Genomic DNA, 22528 nt, shown 5'->3' on the forward strand with positions numbered 1-22528 from the left:
AAAAGAAAATCTCACTCTCACTATCCCCATCTTCTAAGACCTGTTTACTTGCTGTCAGAAACTCGGGGTGAAACAAGACGGACACAAACGATCACAGTTCAAGAGTGTTTATTGAACAATGAACATGGTGTGCGGGTTGGAAAAAATGCCTAATCTGAACCTAAATCTAAGATGGGGACAGGTGTCAATCATCAAATGAAAAATAAGGCAGTCCTAGTGGCTCTGTGTCAAAATAAAAAGGCATATACTAAGAAACCTATTGCCAAACCTTACAACTACTACAAAAGAGGGTGTGGGTTCTCAAGACAAGACAGAGGTGTTCTAAAAAAATAAGTCAGGATGCAGTTTTTTGAGTCTCTATTCCCCACGTTTTTGCACAGGGTAGGATGGGAGCTTGGAGCACAGCACGGTCTCGGGCTTCTCCAGCACGAGACAACAGTTCCAATGGCATTTCTCTGAACCGTCGATGGCCAAGTCTCGTTTTCTCTGAAAGTCTCTTGCCTTTGGGCATGATGTGTTTCAATAACCAAAACAAACACAAAGTTCTCTTTCACAGTTCACACTGGGTGATGACTTCACCCCTGTGTCCCCCTCTTCTGGGTGCCGACACTTCGTTCACAAATATCAATGTCTTTTCAAAAAAGTTCCAGTGCACATCCCTTGTTCGGGTTGCCTTTGTTAACACCCTGTTTTTCGGGACTTTAAACTTTGTCCCCTTTTTGTTAGCAACCCTTTTCTGGGTTCAGTCTCTCCAATTTCATGTTCACTTGGACTCGCAATGTTCACGGGATTCACTTCCCTTTTACTTTCACCATGCAGGATTCACTTCCCTTTCTCAGATTTGTAGATCAGTCTTTCGATTGTACAAGGATTTTACTAGACCTCAAGTATGACCACTTTGACCTCTTCTGCCAGCTCCCCTACGGCCTTCTAGTTTCTGTAAATTCATTCACTCAAACAGGGAGTGACACACGTGTTGTCGGTTCCCTCTGCAGCTCGTCTCCCCTCAATACTTTTACAGTTCTTTCACATTTCCTTTAACTAGTTTCAAACTTGCCACTTAGTGTTTCTCATTCAACACAGCCCGTTTCTTATTGGTTCTCCCCTCAACACACCGGCTATGATGAACTGCTTGGCTTTCGGCTTTTCTGAAGTCAAGGCTGGTACCACAGTAGCAGGAGTTTCCCTTTGCACCTGCTGATCAGCGTCGTCACGCTCTGTGTACCGTTGACATCTGTTACAAGACATTTTTTCTATTGTCTGTGGTCTTAGGCTCTCCTCCACGAAGGTTCAGCGGGTCTGGGACGGAAAGGGCAAGGTCACTTCTCTCCTCGCCACCCTCTCGCTTTCCGCCCCCTTTCTCCTTTTCTTGAACTGCCGTGCCGGATTAGTTGTCTCCCGTGCTCGTATTGTGCTTTCTCACTCCACCCTTTATCGCTGTGGGGAAAGGAAAGGGCTGTCAGGTGTGTGCGATTTTTGGTTAATTGCCTGACTTTGCCTGACCCTTGTATCGGGACATGTCAGGTAACTAACATTAACATTAGTCTGTTTTCTATCACAGTAACAAAAAGTATTCGTTTTGGAAAAAGAGGGGTTAGAGGTTTCAAGTGTCCTACGGGGTAGGATGAGGAAAAGGTGTCACAAGAAAGAAAATGGTTGGTAGACTGAGAAAGACGAGATAGGTAGTATTTGAGGGGCAAACAACCTACTTGGTAGGATAGGGAAAAGGTGTTAAAAGAAGGGGGAGACCGTGTCTCACCAATTGGTGTCCCACCCCCACTCCCTGCACACCCCCATCCGGGTGATCCCCCCCCCCCCACTGGTCCACCCCCAGGAACTAGGGTCCCCTACCTGGTGTCCTGGCCACCTGAATGATAGATCCCCAGGGACTAGCTAGGGAGACACCTTCAGGTTTCTCACACTTCCTCAAACTAATACGAAAGGATCTGTCAGAATGTCCATCAGAATCAAACTCCACCATCCTATGTCACAACCTACTTCAATCATTTACACTACAACTAAAGAATAATCTAATCCAACAATGTTATTTCTACAGGAGAATGACTCCCTTCTCCTGGTATTTAGATGCTGTCCACAAAAATGTTCTCTGGTTGCCAGGGGGAATGACTCCCTTTCCCTGCCTTGTGGTTCCAGCAAAACCTTTGTTCAACTCAACTTTCTGTACCATGAGAATGACTCCCTTCTCCTGGTATTGGTCGGCACACTCCAATATAGTTCACAACAAGGCCAGGGGGGATGGCTCAGTTCGTCTGGCGTCTCTTGAGCACACACAAAAGGCCTTAGTTTCTTCACCAGGTGAATGACTCCCTTCACCTGGTGTTTGAGAGTTTTGTACCCCATCTTTCAACCTTGGTGTTTATTTTGCCACTCTCTCCGGGTATTATCAAAGTCCCAAATCTTTCTCTGGGTTTCAGTGGACTTCTCTGCCACTGCGTTGAGGAAGATTTCCTCTGATGTCTGTCACTGGCTTTTAGTCCTAGACCCTTCTCTGGTGGTCAGTATAATTCTCTCTGCTACTGTTGTGAGGATACTTTCCTCTGATGCTTATTGCACTTATGTTGGGGCCCTGCTTGCACCCTCGTGTCCCCACCGGGTCTCCTGTACCACCCGTTACCTTCTCTAGGGATTTGGTACGTAACCCGGGCTTCCTGGGACTGTGCTTCGTCTCTCCGGCCTTTCGGGCTGCTCTCCTCTGCTATCGCTGCATGCACTCGGCTCTGCTTCTCCTCAGTCTCGTGGCTGGGTTTGTTCCAGTCAGACCCCAGGAGGACTCATCTGCTGGCTGGTATTCTTTTCCTTGGGTCTGCTGTCCAGGTTCGAAACTCCAGCGCAGGACAGTCTCCACCTCTGCTGCTTCTCCTGGCTGGGCTTGACAAGTTCTTTTTAGTCCAGTCTCTTCTTACACATTGTTGCCATTTCCGCTCTGGCGGATTGCCAAAGCCCTTTGTTTCTTTTGAGACCTTGATCTCTATGACTTCTCAGTGCCACCTCGTACCAGTACTAACACAGTCAGTAATCTTCATGTCTGCTGTGCTCTTCTTCGTCCTGGTATTTTCAATTTTGGTTGTAACCCAAGTACTACAGAAATACATTGGCCTATTCTCAAAGAAGTGGCTTGGAATGGAGGGGGCGGTTAGGGAAGGTTGGGATGTGACGTTCATCGGGCTGTACCCTAGCTGATCGTCCTTGTCCCCAGAAGAGGAGTCCCTCCCCTTGTGGTCCTACAGTATTAAACCACCGCTAGAGGGACTATTTGGTATCGGCCACACCTCCCTAGCCTCATGGGAAAGGGTTTCCCCTGGGGAAAAGTGACGATACCTGACGAATCGTTACATCAAGTACTAGAATACCAGAAATTGTTTGTGATTGTACCTCACTAGAAAACTGAGTACACCTGAGAGATTTTTAGCTCTTACCAGGCCAGCCTTTTCTAACTTAAAACTGGCAGTATTTTGCTAGATTTCTACCAGGATCTAACAAATAAATTGCACCAATGTTCACTGTAATAAGCCTGGGAAAAATAAACAGCAGAATCAGATAACCAACCCACAATTTCCAAACCAGATTTGAGTAACCCTGAAACATTTCAATGCTTGAGCCAGCATGAAAGCTCACTGCTGCCTGAGCGACTCGCGCAAGGGCACGACTTATGACAGTCCTCCTCATGACCACACTTAGCTTTTCTCAATCCTGTACAGGGGGAGTTCGAGAGTAGGCTGCACTGCAGTACACCCGCATTCTGCGGCAGGTCTGAGTCATGGTCGCCCATTGTCTGAGAAACCAAGTTCACACATCAATTTCAGGTGATTGCAAGCAGAGGTGATTTATTCATGGGCTTGCAATTCTACGAAAACGGCATCCTTCCCCTAATTGGGTCTCACCTAACTCATCTGACTCTCCCTCCATACCCTTCATATTTATAAATCTTAGGTTACCTGATCAGGCAAGATTTGAGAGTACCAAAAGTAAGCCTTCCGCCACTCTTCTCCTGCCTCCCTCCAAAACAATAGCCCCATTCATTACGTGTAATGGTCTGTTCTCACAGTCCATGGTTAGAAGTGATGTACAGTGATGTCCTTTCAGTCAAGCATGCCCACATAAAGGACATAAACCTCTTGCTCTGCAACACTTACGGTCTCACATCCTCAGCCGAGGGGTCTTGGTCCTCCACACCCATGATGACATCTGGTTACAGTCAAGGACCCATTGTGTTATCCAGTTCATGGAGGATACTACTGCGGAACTCGGGCCTGTGACCATGATCCATTAAGCTTGAATGGGCCAAAATTTGCAGTTCTCCGTTCTTCAGCACATGCATTATCCATTTCGTAGCTTCGGCCAACATACGGAGCGATGGCCTAATAAAGTCCACTAGAAATAAACTGAAGGCTATATGTGTGATGTCATGTCATAGGGGCAAAGTCTCCTCAGTTCATATACCTTCAAAGGAAGCTCCTTTCCCTCATCTGATCCTTTGATGTGGATTTGCTTATTTAATTAGTCACTAAAACTATTTTCTCCCACAGCACCGTCCTTTGTATTTTCTGTGCAACAGTAACTCCGTGTATTTCAGAGTGCAGTTGTCTAAGCAACACATTTGTAAATGGAGGTTCTAACCTATATATATGTATTGAATCAACAGCTGAATGAAGTGGAGGCCCCCCACTTAAACCTAACCTGAGAAAGTCAAAGGGATGTATGTGGTGTTGAATTATGCGAAAATGGGTTTTATAATGTTACATACTAACATTCAAAGGCATTGTGTTTATAAAGTCGAAAATGGCATTATCATGTTGTAGTATGGTGGCAAAGCACAGAATGGACAATGAGATATTCTATATGCAGACAGAAAATCGCCTGGGCTAAATGCCTTTAACAAAAATGCATGTACGTAAATTGTAACTAAAAAATGAAGAACTGAGTAGTGCTCAAAGTCTGTAATAATGAGCTTATCTTAAAGGTTGAGACGTTCAGGGACATAAGCCTTCAGAAACTTGATTAAGGAGCAGAAACCAGACAGGCCTGGTCGAAACTCTTATCTGAAAAGTCCAGCTGCACAATTATAAGTTGAACCGAGCACCGAGACAGAGTGAGGAATGCATGTTAGAACGTAATTCATTGTTGATGGGTTTAGTCCAATTAAAATGAATTGGCCAATGAGCTAATGTAACGATATAGTTGCTTAAGATGTGCAGGTAGAGGTGGGGGCATTTTGCTCCCTCCCATTTTGCTATAAATGTGTCTGTGTAATGCTGGGAGAAAGGTTCTCGTGGAGGCAGGGAACTTGGGCACAGTTGTTAGGGCTGCACTGTGTCAAGCTATGGTGAATAAACCCTTATGAACTTAACAGTCTCTGTGCTGATCCATTTGAGTGGTCCTTATTGAGTTGTGTTGGAGTATGTGAATCCTGCACCCTAACCTCCTCGAGTTGCATTGCAGCTACTATGTCTTAAGGCATTCGAGGGCCAGCCCTGATCCCATGGGCCCGTCAGAGGTCACTAGGTCCTCGTTTACACATTTCATGTCAACCGGGCCATATTTAGGGTAATAGGGTTCACACCATGACTACTTCCACAACATTTGGCATTGGTGGGGCCCATATATCAAGCGCCATGTAGAAAGCTTTGGAAAAGACCCATGGGGTAAACTAATCCCTTTCACCTTACTGCTGCACTTAATAGTGATGTGATCCTAACATTACAGTACAGTACAAAGACCAAAGATTGCACGGGTATGGCGTCTCGACTCCTCTTTTGCAATCCGGAGGATATTTGATGCACATTAGTATGGTGAAGACTGTCAGGTGGGTGTGCGTAGCCCTGAAGATTGCTACGTTTGCATAGTAGCGCTTACATAAATTCCTATTTGTACCTGAACCTAAACATGTCAAGATAGTTACACATACCCAGATGTAAACCAATGTAAAGGCAAAGGAGAACTGAAATTGTGCACATAAGTATAAAATAAAAAAAGCTAATTGATGGAGTGATCACACTGAGCGAGTGCAACAATGGAATACATAGTGCATGTTTAAATGTATGCATTTGAAATGTGGGTATGGCAGAGGTGGGCTCACCACACTCTTGACTTTGAGCACATTTTGTATATCTTGATAAATCATATTCCTTATATAGATAAACAGTGAGGTGTGCTGTTTAGGACCTAGTGCTGTCCCTATTGTATATTGTATATCATACTGTCAATAACCCACATGTGTTGTTTTTTTAAAAATGTTTATTTGGTTTACAGATATTAAACCTTAAGCACATTGTGATAATAGAATACAAATGTCATCTAAAAAGAATACACATTTCATAAACATCTCTTCATGACTAGAATATACAATATTAAGAAAGTAAAAAAGAAAAACCTAAATAGACGCCCCTACCATCATCCATCTTATAAAAACAATACACATACAAATGGCATTCACTACATTCTGATATACAACCTGGCAATAAGTTCTTTCAAGCAGTCCTACTTTTTTATCTAAATTCTTAACAGGTATAATCCACTTCACTTGTTTTACCTGCACTTGTATGTTAAACACTAGATGATTTCATCCAATATTCAAATTGTAATTGGGAATGTTAGGTGGGTTTAATAAACCATTTAAAAACTAAACTAGGAGATCCACTACAAGGACAAAGGCAGACATCTTCAAAACATGGGCCAAAGAGGTTGAACGTGGCACACGCATTAAAGGTGTAGACCTTGGAAAGTTTACTAGTATCATTTTGCCTAAGGATACGAATCACAGAATTTGACGAATCTGAAGTGAATCAATATTGGAAATATTACTGCACACAAAAAACTGCCTTGAGAATGCACCATGAGACATGAAACGTGTCGGCACAAATAGAATTTCAAGCACGGACATCGGGTGACATAGTATGTGAGACAAATCTACATTTTATTGTCAAAGTTTGAAAAATCTTGATGGGGGGGGGGGGAAAGGAGTCCAGTGGGATATCTTCAATGATACTTGTTTGAAATGGGCCCCATAATGGAAACCACATAATCAATTCAGTAATTAATGTATATCCTTGTGAAAAATTGGGTTCCGTCTTTACACATCTTGTTAATCATTGTATAGATTTGTATTTTTTATGAAAAGTGTGTCTTAATTTCTGGATACAAACCTCAACAAAAAGAAAAACAGAGGTATTATAACCACTTAACATCAGCTCTTCTGATTTGCGTATTGAATGAAATCTACTATTTAACATAAAACAAGCGTAGGTACATAGATGATGTGGTGTTGTATTGTTTATTTATAAAGTGCTTATACAAAAAACATGTGCTTCAATTATAAATGGTATGTATGTATGGGGATTATAAATTTAACGGGAAAACAACTGGGTGCTGCTGTACATGGGTCACAAACATAAGATATGGTGCAGACTAGAAGAGGACCTGATGCAAGCTTATATAAAAGGAAAAACTAATACAGTACAGGAAGCAGAATCAAACGCTTTACTGGTACACACCTAACAAAAAGGTGGATTACTGAAAGAAACATCAAAAGCTTTGTGTACAGATGGGACTTTTAATATCAGCAGCAGTGCTCTCTCCCCCTCAGCCCGTCGCTCTCCTCTGACTTGGGCTCCCTCTCTCCCTCTCCCTCACATCATACAGTTTGGTCAGGGAGGATGGAACATGGGAAGACGATGGATAGCTGAGGAGGAACAGAAGGATACAGATCAAGGGAGGAGAAGTCCACTATGGGAGGGTTGAGGTCAGTGGGAAAGGAAGAGATGCTGTAAAAAGCAAATTAGAGGTTAAAGGAAAAGAGAGTAGGGAAGGGACAGACTTGGAGGTGGGAGGGATAGATATGTTTAAATACTATGGAAAACCCCACACTTTTGCCCCTACCTCAATCTTTTCCCTCTCTTACTGTTCACCTCCCCCTCTTTTTTTTCGCTCACTCTGGTTCACACTCGTTCCACCACAGTGAGATGATGTTGGGAATTTATTAAGGGAATAATGCCATAACAATGGTCTCAGTCTTGCAAGGAATTAAGATACAGTATTAATGAAATAGCATGGAAAACCGTTGTGATGAAAGAGAAGTTGTGATGTCTTCCCTCTGTGATTTCTTCCCCTCTGAATTTCCTCTAGAGCCTTGACCCTCTTCCAATGGGGGGTCCTGATTTTGGGACAGATGATGGTGATGGATTGATCGAAGTGGAGCCGGAGCCAAGACAAGAAGTTCTTGAAAACAAAGATGTGAGTACTTTTTATATGGCTTTTCATAGGGCTTTTCTTTGGGCAGTGCAATTACTGTAGTTTTTGAACCGGTAGTGAGAGCCTTCTTATTGTGTCCTTTAATTATACAATACAGTTCCTATGCCATGCACAGAAAATGCACCTTTTGAAAGGGGTTATGAAAGTTGTGTTTTAAATTGCATTTTTTCTAAGGTCCTTCGATTAACAATTGTTAACGTGTTGTGATGGTGTCCTTTAAGTAGTTTAACCACTAAATCTGTGACCATTGCCCTGTCTTCCTCGGTGGTCATTTTGTTGACCAGCATAATTCTTTCAGTACATGACTACTAGGATATCAAAGATTAAAACAAAGTTGGCTGTAGAATTTACATCTGACATGTGCAGTGCATTGTCTGGTTATAAACCAGCTACGTTTGCTGATAAAGCTCACAGGCACAATGTAAAATGTTTGAATTCCACTTGCATTTTTTATAATGTGCAATGGCATGAACGTTATTGATATTGTTTAGTTACATCTTGTAAATTGAATTCCACATGCTTATTGCTTAAAAAATGTTTACGCCTTACATGTTTCTTAGTTAGCATAGTAAGTTGTTTGCTTCTCTAATACACATACACATGCACATGAATCCAGAGGTATTTGTTTAATAGGGCATATATATTAGATAGACCGATCATTAATGTGCATAATAAACAAGCACATCAGAGTGATAAGACACCTGAACATCAGCTGTGGCATATACATCATGTCTGGGAAATGTATTTAGGCACTATTTTTAAGGCAGAGATACATCCCCTGACCTGCATATTGTATAGGGTGTTTCCTTTGAATTCATGAATCTCCAAATGGTAGCTCGGCCAGAGCAGTCGAGACAACACTCCGGAACTTGTGAGCTGGTTTAAAGATAGCGTAAATTCTTCTAATGATCACACATTTAAGGTAGGGTCCACAAAAGGAATCATTGGGCCAGCAAGTAGGAGGTCTGCATACAGGAGCTTACAAGCATCTCGTACCCAAAGTAGACCTCCAGAAGGCTGAGAGGACCCATCAAAGGCCGCCTAGTTCAAGAGTTTGCAATCTCCGGTCATGGGGACTGGGGAGTGAGAGGGGATTGATGACGGCAGTAGGGAAGGTTGCATGTGCTAGCTCTGCATTTGGGCCCTACAGGCATGGAAGAAAGGGGTATACTCCCACAGGTTATTCGGGAAACTCCCAACAGAAGATCCCAATGAAGTAATGAAGACTGTTTCTGTAAAAAAGCGTTCCGAATGGAGCCACTGGATCAGCAGTAGGGACGTTCACAGTTGACCGATGGATATCCTGAGTTGGCAACAGAAGACTCCTACCACGGAGGAATGGATTAGAAAGGCCAGCTGTGGTAAGCTGGGAATCCCCTGAACATGTGTAGGTGTAGGAAGAGCGAATCTGAAGACTGAAGATCCAGAAATTATCTGATTTGATATTTATAAACTCGCCTTTTCACCAGGGTTTCTAGGCGCCACAAGACAAGGAGGGGAGACAGAGAGATGATTAGACAACGATCTTACTAGGCCTTGTGACATTCAGATTGTCCAAGTGCAACTAGAAAGTGCAGGGGAGAGGGGAGAAGTGTGGGGAAGTGGGAAGTGCAGTCAGGCTCTGAGTCAGTGCGAGGACGGCCCAAGACTTCATGGGTGCAGTCCCAGACCAGAAGTGCTGGGTAGGCCTGATGGCAGTGTCGGGTGACTGGTCGGGGGGGGCGTGCACCCTGTGTGAATCTGAAGGCAACCAAGCCACCAGTCAGTACAAACAGATGGTAGATTAGCAGAGAAGAGGCAGCGAGAAGGAAGAAGAGAAGAGGAAGGTCTTGAGCAGCTTCGGGAACATCAGGGGATCTGGCTCAAGTCTGAGAAGGGTAGGGAGGCACCTGCATAGGAGAGAGATCTAACCCCACTCTGTTTGGAGAAACGTCTGACCCGCAGAGAGTTTGAGGTAGCTGAGCAGAGTGCTCTAGAAGGAAGGTATTTAGGATGAGTGTTGGATATAGAGAGGACCATGGCCCCAGAAAGCCTTACGGATGATGCAGAGGGTCTTGAACTTGATCCTCGCGGCCACCAGGAGCTGGTGGAGAGATTTCAGAGCTGGAGAGTTGCGGTCCCTGGACTTGAGGCCAAGGAGAAGTCTTGCAATCCTGTTCTGGATTAGTTGAAGAGGGCAAAGAGTAGAGTTAAGAAGATTGAGAAAGAAGCTGTTGCAACAGTCCAACTTGGAGAGAACCAGAGCTCTGGAGACAGTGAGCTTCTTGGGGAAGGTGACAAAAAAAATGGTATACCTCTGAGGAGGTGCAGCTGGAAATGGACCTTCTTGGCAAGGTCTGTGAGGTGATGAGAGAAGGAGAGAGAGTGGAATCGAAGATGACGCCGAGGTTTTTTGCCTCACCGGGGGGGTTAGGGGAGGTGGCTCAAGGAGGGAGGGCAGAGGGAGAGAGGAAAGGCAGGAGCAGGGGTTCCAATGAAAAGGATCTCTGTCTTGCTGGCAGTAAGGCAGAGGTTGTTAGAGACGCACCATCGCTGAATAGCAGATACAGTTGGGAATGTGTGAGGAGGCTGTAGGTAGCATGAAAGAGCGCTGTGCGTCATCCGCATAACACTGAAAGTTATAGGAGAAAGTAGAATCAGGTGGCCCGGGGGGGTGGGCAGAAAGACATTGAAGAGCCAGGGTGAAAGGATAGAGCCTTGGGGAACACTGCATGTGGAATGAGAGGTGGTGGAGAAAAAAGGACCTTAGTTGGACCTGGGAGGGTCGGTCCAAGAGGAAGGGGGTCAGCCACATCCAAGCCTGACCAGTGATGTCAAGGTTCACACTGAGACTGTTGATCAGGGTGGTGTGATCGACTGTTTCAAAGGCAGACGAGAGGTCAAGAGAGGACAGAGTAGGAGCTGGAGTCATGGTTGGAGAGCAGAGCTTCACAGGAGTTCAGAAGAGCAGTTTTAGTGCCTCTGGCCTATCTGAAAACAGACTGACAGTCATGGGGATAACCAGCAGATTCAGTGTGGAGGTCTAGCTGAGTGATGGCCAGTTTCTCCAGGAGTTTGACCTGGAAAGGAGTGGTGGAGATCGGGCAGGAAGGATCAGCAGAAGGCTTTTTCAGGAGGGGGTGCACAAGGGAGTGCTTGAGAAGAGGGGGGGAAAGATCCAGTGTCAAAGGAACGATTGCAGAAATCGGCCAAGGCGGGAGCGAGGGAGACAATGGTGTCCTTAATGGTTCTGGAGGAGCAGTAGAGCACCTCTTTGGGGGGGCGGGTGGAGGAGCGAGGGGAAGAGGAGGAGGAGAGGTGTAGAAGGGGGGGGGTTGATTTTGAGTTTCTCTCCCCCAGGCCCCCTCCGGCTATATATCTATCATAGGTCGAATGATTGCGAAGGAAGGTTGTACTGAGGAAACCCCTGGCCTGCCCATAGAGTCGGGGTTTGCTCCAAAGGTACTTTAAGACGAGATAGCTGCACCTTGAGATGGATGGGGGTGCAGATTTATTACTCCAACACCAATCAATAGGGACAACTCAGTGGTTTGACAAAGGCTAATGACAAGTACAAAAAACAGGGAGTCATGGCAATCAGCAGTGATGCAATAGTCCGTCTCGCTTCAACTCCACTGATCTTCATACAAAACACATAATTCATACTGAAAATCCGTCATAAAGTTAATAAGCATTTCTATTAAAAACCCACAGGAGCAACACACGAGGCAGCGTTGGGAGGAGGAGCTAGGGAGACGGCTCAGCGACCAAAAATGTACCAGGGCCCTACGATACCCCAAAAAAGCATCCAGAAATGCAAGATTTAGGCAGGCGCAGCTATATGTAACGCATAGAGCATATCTCACACCTAAAAAGATTAATAAAGTCCAGATTGGGAACCAGAACAGGTACCCCCGCTGTTCATCGGAAGAAGTGGACATGTTCTGGCCCTGCCCAGTGATACAGGATTTCTGGGACGGGATCAGAATTAAGATAGCAAGAAACGGACTCCAAATCCAGGCAGAGCACCCGGAAAAGTACTTACTGGGCCTCTTTTCAAGAGGGAGTAAACACGAATCGCATCTATTGAAGATGAAAGATTTAATATGTATATTGGCCAAGAGAAGGATAGCAATGACATGGAAGTCAAGGGAGGGCCCGCGTATAGAAGCATGGTGGTCAGACTTTCAGAAGTGGACGCAGGCAGAGACTGGGGTGTGGATGAGAGCAGTGACGAGGAGAAGTAGAAACTGCGCACAAGTTAACTGCATGGAACACGCTAATACAAGACCTGTTTGGCCACGGAGAGGAGGGAAACTGCGAAGACCCCACGTGAACAGAGGATCTATAGACGAAATGGAAAGACTGAGCACGAAGCCCAAGAATCGAACAATATGTGTACTAGACCTGGTGTTCGACCCAACGGGAGGTCCGGACTGAACTAACAAGGCTGTCGGTGAGAATTATGAAATGACAGCGGAAGGAAAAAATCAGTACAAAGTGCCAATAAGCCATTTATGTTATGGTTGTTTGTATTTTATGTGTTTTGTTGTTAAAAGAAAACAATAAAGACATTTTAAAAAAATAAAAATAAGCATTTCTATTGGTTAGGAAAAGGTAACTTTAATATAGGTGCTCTATCTGTTTATGGTAACGGAGTGAGGGATTGGGTAAAACACTGTCAGGTGGGCGTCTAAGCCCTTCCTACAAATTGACTATTGTGGACGTCACCAAAAGTACGACGTCCCATTGGCTCTACTAGGACCCTAGATTATTTTGTCCATTGTGATTGGGTTGGCACCAACCCCATGCATACATTTCCACTTTGCTTAGCAGCACGCAGAATGGACAGCCAGGTGCAGGGTGTCCCCTCAGCTACCCGGCCATCTTCCAACTAAGGTTACAATCAATCATCGCTTCAACAACAATGTGTCAATTATATTACTGTGGTTGGCCTCGAAACTGCATCTTCTGTCTGGAAAAGCTCAGATATCTCTGTGCGGATGCCATGGATAGGTGTGAACTCGTGCTTCTTCTCGCTCGGCTGGTCACGTGATGCAGACATCATGAAATTGCCTAGTTTCTCTCGATTTGTGCATTTAATTCTTATTTGGCTTGCCACCTGCCTACGCTTCCTTATCTTGACCTTTCAGAGGCAGGATATTCTGTTCTTAAGTTTCAATTAGACGTAGCTACTGTTCGTTTCTTCTATTAGTATGACCTTGGCTCGCTTGGCACAAGTTGCATCTGCTGAGTTTCGATTCAGCCGTCTCTTCTTATTTTGCTAGAATATGAATCTTGTCTTGTTTGGCCTAAAGTTACCTGAGTTGATTCTGCTTTTCGTGTACAGTGGAATTGCACTTATAATACTGTTCTTCGTTTTGAGGTAGATTATGTACAATGGCGCTTGCCGTGCTATTTTTCTACTTAGCATAGCAAGCCGTACTGTTTTCTTAGCTTTCTTGCGTTTCAAGCATATGCACAGGCGTAAACTGATCCATTGTAGTCAATTTGCTTACAGCTTAACTCTCTTATATTTTAATAGCTTCCTATCACTATAAGCTCATAGGCTCATATTTCTCATGGCATTTCATCTCCTTGTGTCATTCTTGGTTCGTCATTTGTTCTATCTGTGAGTCCGTCCAGGCTCCCGTGACGTCACCATTCGTCTTCCAAGACCTTTTTGGTTTCTTCCGGGACGGTAGTTAGGCATTCTTCATTTCGTCTCATTTGTTGGTAGGGTTTTCTCAATGGATGCCTAACTGTCCATGGTTGTCTGGTTATTGGTACTTCACTAGGTGCTGCTCTTCTGATGGGTTTTGGGCTCTCTGCTGGTTTATTTGCTCATCGTACGTCGCATATTTTGGTGTGAATGTTCCTGGTACTTCAAAATGGGCGATGGGAGTGCATGCTTTATTTGAGACTTCCTCTACACTGTGGCTGTGTTGCGGTAAGTTTTGCGAGGGGGTACACCCAGAGGCAGACGGACCAGAGAGGAGGCGGCAGAGGAGCCGGAGCGGTGGATGAGAGACACCAGAGAGGGAGGGGAAGAGGTAGCACTAGGTGACAAAGGGCCCAGAGGGGAGAACCCTGAGGCGCTGGAGAGGAAGTTGATAACATGTGGCAGACACCTATCCAGGATTAGGAGGTTGGGCTGAGTACCCTGGACCAAGACTGTTCCTGTTACATTAATGATGGTTTTGGAGGACAGGAAGGAGGCCATGAGGACCTCCCATCTTGTGCCACCATTAATGGGAAAGGAAAGAGAACAGCAATCATATGTAGGGTCCAAAGGTCGGGAGAGGGAACGACAGAGGATGTCAGTGAGTCTTTCTTGAGCAGGCACAGGCGTGGGTGTCAGCGATGGGAAGGCCTGTATTGGAGACCAGGATGTTTTTCTTGAACTTCTTCCTTCCAGACTTCGTGAGAGGGAAAAGCAGTTAGAGAAGATGGGTGATACCGAGAGCAACCTAGAGGGGTGTAGGTAGAAAGGAGAGGGAAAAGCGAGGGGGAGACTAGCAGAGAGGAAGCATAGCACAGAACTACGCCACACAGAATGCACCGGTTGGGAGCATTGCGGAGGGCGACGGGGGGTGGCAGACGCACAGTAAGGGATGGACTGATTAGCACAAGCACATAGACTCAACAGTGGGAGCGAGCACGCAGGCAAAGGGCAGAGGAGGCAGACAGGTAGTATATAATCAACAGTCAACACAGAGGGGGAAACCTAGAGGGGGAACAAGGAACTAGGGGGCACAACAGAGGCAGAGTGAAGGTAACCGCACAGGAACGACACTCCCAGAGGGGGAAAAGCGCAAAAGAAACATCGGGGAACACAAAGTGAGGGAACTGTGAGAAAGGAAGCCAAATGGGTGCGTGGTGACCTTGGGCCACAATTTCAACCCACCAATTGTTATGGTGCTTGAGCCAACCCTGAACATACAAACACACTTTCACCCAAAAAAATAAATAAATAAATATGTATGTATGTATATGTATGTATATATAGAGAGGGAGAGAGATTAAAATGGGGCGCTATAGGTTATGAGGCAATTACCCACAGTGTTCATTGTGCACAAATTCTCTTCTCTGGGAATTTATTGGGCAACAATCAGGAGCTTGCACCAGTAGCGAGTTCTCGTGCGATAACTCTCGTGGAGATTTTGCCTTTCTAAATAGAAGAGGGACTCACCTGGGCCTGTGTATACTTTATTCACTTTTGTCCTGGCTACTGGATATCACAACACCAGAAGCTAATAAAGTATGCTGCCACCTCTCTGGGGTGTAGTTGCCGGCTAATGCATATGACCAGCTGTGATGAAACTGCCCCCAACAGATGGTTGAGTCTAGTCGGGTGTCAAAAATCACAGTTTGAAGAAAGTGCAGTGGAATATGCCACTGGAGGATTCCAGCCCTGGAGAAAAGTGTCGGGGTCCTACCACAAATGGATCATTGAGCAAAGGTGTCAGCCACTGCAGTGTTCTTTTTCAGAACTCACAGAGCACATGCAAGTCCATAGAGTTGCAGAGTTCCACAAATTTCTCGTGAAGAGCAGAACCAGCTGTCTTTCCTCGATCAAGGGCAAGGATCAGTGGACACGGTCCCTTCGGGTCAGGCGCGAGGCAGTGCTTTGCTGTCTGAGTTTAGAAGATGCAAATGCAGAGCTTCCATGGGTGTCTTCAGTTTACTCATGTCTCTTAATGGTTGAAGTTCAAACCTCAGCAGTTCACAAACATCCGGTTGTAGGTTGTCCGCTTCTAAGCCAAACCAGATTAGAGGATTGCACAAACCACCACTCATGCACCATTAAAACATGTGTCAGCCGGCCCAGCAGTACTTTCCAGCGCACACAACATTTGCACCTGTTGTCTGAAGCAAGTCAGGGGATGTAAATTTCAAAAGAATCCCAAACATGCAATGCCTTCAGTAACTTCCAGGTAATGCCACGCATTACTTTGTGAGTTCCTGCCAAGAGCTCATATCAGGAAAACAAATCCCACATGGTTATTCCTGGTCTCCACCCAATTACACTCAAGGTCAACAAGGTAAAGGTACCTGGCTACCAGATATCGTAACACTAGAGGTGAATAAAATATGCTGCCACCAACAAGGGCCAATAAAACTGGCTGGGTGACTCATGGAGTCTACGGAACACATTAGTGATAGCTCCCACCTTTTGGCGCCAGATAGCATCCCAGATGGGATCTGGATTGAACACCATGAGAGGAAAAATAGTCAGAGGCACCATTACAGGCAGGCAAAAAACTGGAAGGGAACCCCAAAAACGAGTAAGAGAGTGCTTTCTTCCTTACAACTATGCACTTTTCTTTTGAAGTGTGCCCTTTCTCCCTGACCCCTAGTAAGAGTGCATCATCTCATGCCTCCTCCTGCCTCTGACGTGTGCCTTGGACCGAACTGCTCAGTTAGAACCTCCCTAGTCTGTCCATCTCTCTAGCTAGTGGGGTCACCTGTTCTTCTCCGGCTCCTTTAAGTGTGGTGGCTTTTTCTACTGTTTTCACCAACCTACTCCTTCTGCTGAGAGTATTTACTCTCTCCCTCCTGATTGTTTCCTCAACCTTTTTCCTTTTTCCCTCTAATCTCCTCAGTACTTTGCTTTTACCTTCCAAATCTCCCCTCCACATGGTATCTCCCCCTTTTTTTCCAACTTTCTCCAGTCTCTCCATCTCCAAACTCTAACATTCGCGATAGGGAGTTTTGGCTGCAGAAGATTTTGTCGAGGAAGAATTCATCTAATTCTTTACAATGGATTTTGCCCCAAATATATGGGGGCATGGGTTTAGGTGAATAACTGATATAGGGGCATTGGGGGGGGTCTGCAAGGGGTCACCCTGCATATATTTACGACATGCAAATGATCAGTAAAAAAAAGGAAATCGGATGAAAACGTTTCGATCAGATCACATAGAACCTAACGTTCGCTTCCACATGGTGTCACTCTTCCGCCAACCTCCTCAATGCTCCCTTTTTTGCTCTCTCCAACCTCCAAGTCTTTCCTTCAGCTCTCCTCTCAGTACACCTGTATCTCACGTACCTCCTCTCAGCAACTTCCTCTAGTTTCTTCTCCAGTGCCCCACACTGCCAGTCTGAACTGGCTGCTTCTTGTAATGTGGCCTACCCTTCCACTGGATGGTAATTAAGGATATTTACTGAATGGTGGGCTATGCTTTTCTGTGACTGGGATACATGCTTAGGTTCATGTGGGCTGAAAGGGTGGTAGGCCTAATCTGCATTCAGGGCTGTCACCATCTTGGATTATTTAATTGCCCTGGACATGTGTGAAGTCTCCTTCCATCCACCCTTGCAGCTCTGCTTCTCTTGTCTGTTTCACCCTGCGTCCCTCTGTTTTCACAGCCTGTGAATTACAAGTCAGAAAACCTTTTGGCACATATGTGAAGCTGTCTGATGTACTTGTAATTCCTTTTCCACAGGGGTTTGCTACTTTGTAACTCCTGTGGTATTCACAGGAGCAGGAACATGGGCCATGTATATTTCCTTTCTTCTACATATAATTCAAATAGTTTCACTTTGCCCACGTGCAACTTTGTTTTCGCAGGACATTCTCCGTCTACAAGAGTATGAATCCTAACAGATAAAGTTTCCTTTGGAATCCAGTCCCTTTGATAATGGGTCATTATGTTTGGGCACGGAAATATGGGTTGGGGAATAGGTGGGGGAAAGGGAAGGTGTTGAGCGGGAGAGGGGTGCAATGGAAAATATGCAGTAGAACGACATAAAACCCTTGAAATGTTGCAATTTTGTTTCTTTAAGGGGGAAGGCAGTCTGTACTGTGTGTTTGGATCTGGGTAGGAAGCTTGAATGGCTCCCTATGTGAGTCAACCTTATCAAAAGGAGTATCTTGGGGATCTTACCCCCCCCTTGGCCCATTGATTGCTTTGGGTGTCTGAAGTGGTAGTGGGGGTGTGAATGATCCTTTGACTACCCCTTTGATGGTCATGGGGATCTCTAGGGGTACCAGTGGTATGCTTGCTCCTATGACTGCCACCTGCCCTAGTGCTGGGACCCAGTTGGGGGGTAGCCTGGGGATCATCAGTGGTATACCTCCTCCGGGTCCAGCATCCACTAGCTCCTAGTATCCCCGGGCCCCTTTGACAAGCTTAGTGTTTTGGCATGAGACATCTTCCCAAAGGGGAAAACTGATCTCCCCTTGGGGAGGGGTATCTTCTAAAACCAGTCTCATGGATATATCGCCCATCCCACTTTTTGGCACTAGTACTTCTTCTCAGTGATAAGTTCCCAGTTCACTATACCTCAGGCTTACACCCCCCCACTTGCCTCTGCTTTAGTCAATGCTAGATCCTCCCAGCCTCTGGTCAGGTCGCTCTCCTGGGCTAGGGTAGTATGTCGCCTCCCTAGACCTGCATTGCTTCTAGTGCCGTCTTCCAGGCTTCCCAATGTTCTTAAGCTTCTTCTGCCTCTCAGCTCTTGTATCTGTCTGCTTCCTCGGCTTGCTCAGCTCTCACAGCACTCCTAGCACTCTCGGCTGTCTTAGGCTTCATAAGTCTTCTTGGACTCTCAATTCTTTTGGAGATCTCACTGGCCCTCTTAGTTCTAATCGGTCTCTTGAGTCGCTTAGCCGTCCCACCTCTTGCAGGTCCCCCCCAGCTTTATCAGCTCTGTTGGACCTCTAGTGCCACATTGGCTGTGCCGTAATAGGTTCCCATCTTGAATATTGTGCCAGCCTTCTTCTGGGCATGGGTAAAGGAGAGCTCAACCGCCTGCAAGTTGTTCAGAACAATGAGGTACGAGTAGTCACTGGCCTTCAGAGAACGGATCACATGTCAATGGCAAAAAGATCATTACACTGGCTTCCTATCCAATAACGGATTCTGTTCTGTAACTTGTGCACCACCCATTCCTGTCTCTTCGGGAAAAGTCCTGCGTATCTGGCCAAGCAGCTGGCATGGATTTGTGCCAGGCGAACTTTGCAATCAGATAATGCGGGCTTGCTACAAACTCCCATAGCCAAGTTATCTCTGGTACTAGAGGGTTGTTTTTCTGTAGCAGCTTCTTGCCTTTGGAATGCTGTGCAGTCGGATGTAAGAGTGTGTAGCTCTATAGTCTACTTCAAACATCTATTGAAGACATTACTCTTTGAATGATTTTCCATGAGGTCTCACCTGCTGATTTACATTGTTTAACCGTTTCCTTTGTGTTATTTGTTGTCTTTACTCTGTCCCCGTGCTTCTATTCCTGAGGGCCTTGATCCAGCGCATCAGAAATAAATTTAATAAATCTGATTGGTCTGCTTGCTCTTCATTCTGATGCTCTTGTTCAGAAGGCAATTGCCATAGCATTTCGGTGCTGTACTGCCTACGTGGGTGGGACAAAGACTGATATGCAAATGTGTATTTTCATCTGTGAAAGGTACAATGCGCAAAAAGCGATGGCTGCGAACTCTCAAAGTGGGGGGAAAAAACCACAGAACAGGTTATCATGCCATGTTCTTTCTGGAGAGGGGCGCCCGCTACCTTTTTTGAGAATTAATTCTAGGATTGTTTGTGCTCTCTTTCTGACGGTTCTGTGAAAGAGCCAAAATGGGACTGCTTTCCTACAGCATTTTAAACTTCTTTCTATAGTTCAACTTTTCAATATTTTCAAAGCCTGCCTGTTCTTACTTTCCAGGCTTCCAAAATACTAATCTCATCCTTGGTTTACTCCTGTTTATTCTGTTGTTCTTGTCTACTACTTGATCGTCCTATCTACCGTCTTGCCCCACTGCGCTATATCTATCACTCTTCGATCTGCGTTCTCTGTACTCTTTCTCCTTATGATTCTATTTCTTCTGCTTTGCAATCTCTTAGGTGACTGACTTTTGAAGCTCGTCTGCTATTTTCATTCCTCTGCTTAGTATTTAAATGTCTCTACGATCTTGCGCCCCTCTATCGTTCGTCTTTGCACTTGTTTGGTTATGCCTCTATCCCAACATCGGCTTGCCAAGATATCCCTCTTGAGTTCAGTTCCAACCCAGGCTCGGAACCCTCTTGTGTTGTAATTAAGAGTTGAACCTCCTTACTTGCAAGTTGAACGTTTTGTTGATCCTGACCATGATGACTAAAATGAACTGTAGGATAAGTCTGAATATTGTAGATTGATGAGCAGTGCTGCAGAATATGGTACAGCCTGATGCAGAAGTAGGCAGGAGGTGTGCATTGGTCACCAGGGAGATCGAGCAAGATGTTTCTCGTTTTGAAAAGGCCTGCGGGGGAAAGGGAGTGGCAGGATGTAGATTTTGGCGGGCCTTCTCACAGCTGTGTATTTCCCTTGTTTCATTGTTTTTTGGGATCATATGTTTAACCAAAACTGCCCAGCACAGCTTTTTTCAAGAGTTAAATGTGACAAACGACAACAATTTGGTACAACTTTATAATACACGACCCAGCTGCTCCTAATGATCTTTCAACTGAGATTGGCAATCTTCTTCTTTTTTTTTGGAAACTTTATTTACAAAACTATAAAATCACATACATTACAATACACTCCATAAGACATTTAAAATACTTGAAACCATCAAAACACATTTCTTTTAAAAACAACTAATTACATTGAAGCATATAACCACACATAGCCCCCAGCCTAATTCACCACATCCCCAGTCACCTCCCCCAGCCCCTATTTACATAAGTAAAACACCAAGTCTAGTATAGCTGAAGAAATTTACCCCAAATTTTCTCAAATAAAACCAATTTCCCTTCCCTTCTGTAAAGTGTCCTCTCCATAGCCGCCAAGTCATGCATTTCAGTCAACCACGTCTCAATATTCAGAGTCAATACCGACTTCCAGTTCCGCAAAACAATTTTCTTACCGATCATTGCCCCTCGGAACAACCACTTCTTCTGATTCTGATTAAGATCCTCCAGAGACTCATCACCCCCCAATATCACCATTTTGAAATCCAAAGCAGGTAAACCCTCAATCACCACATCGCACACCCGACCAACCTCACCCCAGAACAATCTCACCAACCTGCAGTCCCACAGCATGTGCTCCAATGTACCTGCCACATGAATACACCTCCAACAATCCGAGCTCTCCGACATCCCCTTACTCACCATTCTTCCGGTGTCCAAAAAACCCGATTAAGAATCTTTATCTGTCTCGACCTCTCCGTGAGCCCCAAAGAACATAACTTAACATTTTCACACATCCTGTGCCACGAATCCTCAGAAATATCCGAACCAATTCTCCTACCCCACTCCTCTCTCAGCAAGTCATTACCATTGTAGTGCGACACAATCTCTTTATAGACTCGACTGGCCAGGCCACCTTCCCTCCCAATCGGTTTCCTAGTAAACAAACAGAGATCAATTTTACTGTCAAAGTCCACAACCCCAATTGCCCGTTTCAGCTTCATATAATCTGAGATCTTAAAATTCTCTGTCAAAGTGCCGCTGCAATTCCCTTGCAGACATCCAAATACCATTCTCAAACAGATCAGCCACCCACCGCACTCCACCCAAAAACCAATCCGCCCAAAAAACCACATTACCATGGATCCGAATAGCAGGATTAAACCACAACGACGCACCAGGTTCTCTAAATGTGTCCACACCCAAACATTCACAAATACCTTTCCATGCGCTCCTCAAATTCTCAATCAGCGGATCTTTCCCACACTTCTTTTTTGAAACCGAAGTCAAGACCGCCCGCGGAGTCAACGGTCCAACAAAGCTAGTCTCAGCCTCCACCCACACATCCTGCAATTCATCCACGAATGGAACCAAAAAATCAGACATGAAGGCCAAGTGGTAGGCCCTGAAATTAGGAACCCCTAAACCACCCTCATTTAATGGCAGTTGTAATTTCCACAACTTTAATTTTGGAGGCTTCTTATCCCCCAAAAATGCTTGAAGCATCCTGTCCAAATCCTTCCAAAATGAAGATGGTAACACCAAAGGAAGCATACCCAGAACATAATTAATCCTTGGGGCTGAGATCATTTTCAGGGCGTTCACCTTGCCCCACAGCGAGAGATTCAATAAACCCCATCTGTCAAGCTCAACCCACTGCATACTGATTTCGTATTTTCCGAGATCAAGTCTCTAACCACGGGAGATAACCACACCCCCCAAGTACCGCATCTTATCAGGACACCAACGAAATCCCAGGCCCACCATAAATCTCTTGTCCACAAAAGGTGTCAAAGGCATAACCTCCGATTTAGTCAAATTAATCTTAAATCCTGAGCACAGCTGAAAATCAGCCATAATCCCTATAAGCGCCGGGACAGACCTCTCCAGAT

The 22528-nt window shown here is 45.2% G+C and overlaps 1 protein-coding gene across 2 annotated transcripts in view; it reads left to right on the forward strand.

The window, feature by feature from the left end:
* The window catches only part of SAMM50 (SAMM50 sorting and assembly machinery component), a 396549-nt gene that overhangs the window by 95314 nt on the left and 278707 nt on the right, over positions 1-22528 (forward strand). For both annotated transcript variants that reach the window (XM_069628139.1, XM_069628140.1), the window contains exon 2: positions 8143-8250. In XM_069628139.1, coding sequence (XP_069484240.1) covers positions 8143-8250 — 108 coding nt within the window. The remainder of the gene's footprint in view (positions 1-8142; positions 8251-22528) is intronic.

This window comes from Ambystoma mexicanum, chromosome 12 (genome assembly GCF_040938575.1).
Source record: "Ambystoma mexicanum isolate Mex_15411 chromosome 12, UKY_AmexF1_1, whole genome shotgun sequence".
Lineage (NCBI taxonomy): Eukaryota > Metazoa > Chordata > Amphibia > Caudata > Ambystomatidae > Ambystoma > Ambystoma mexicanum.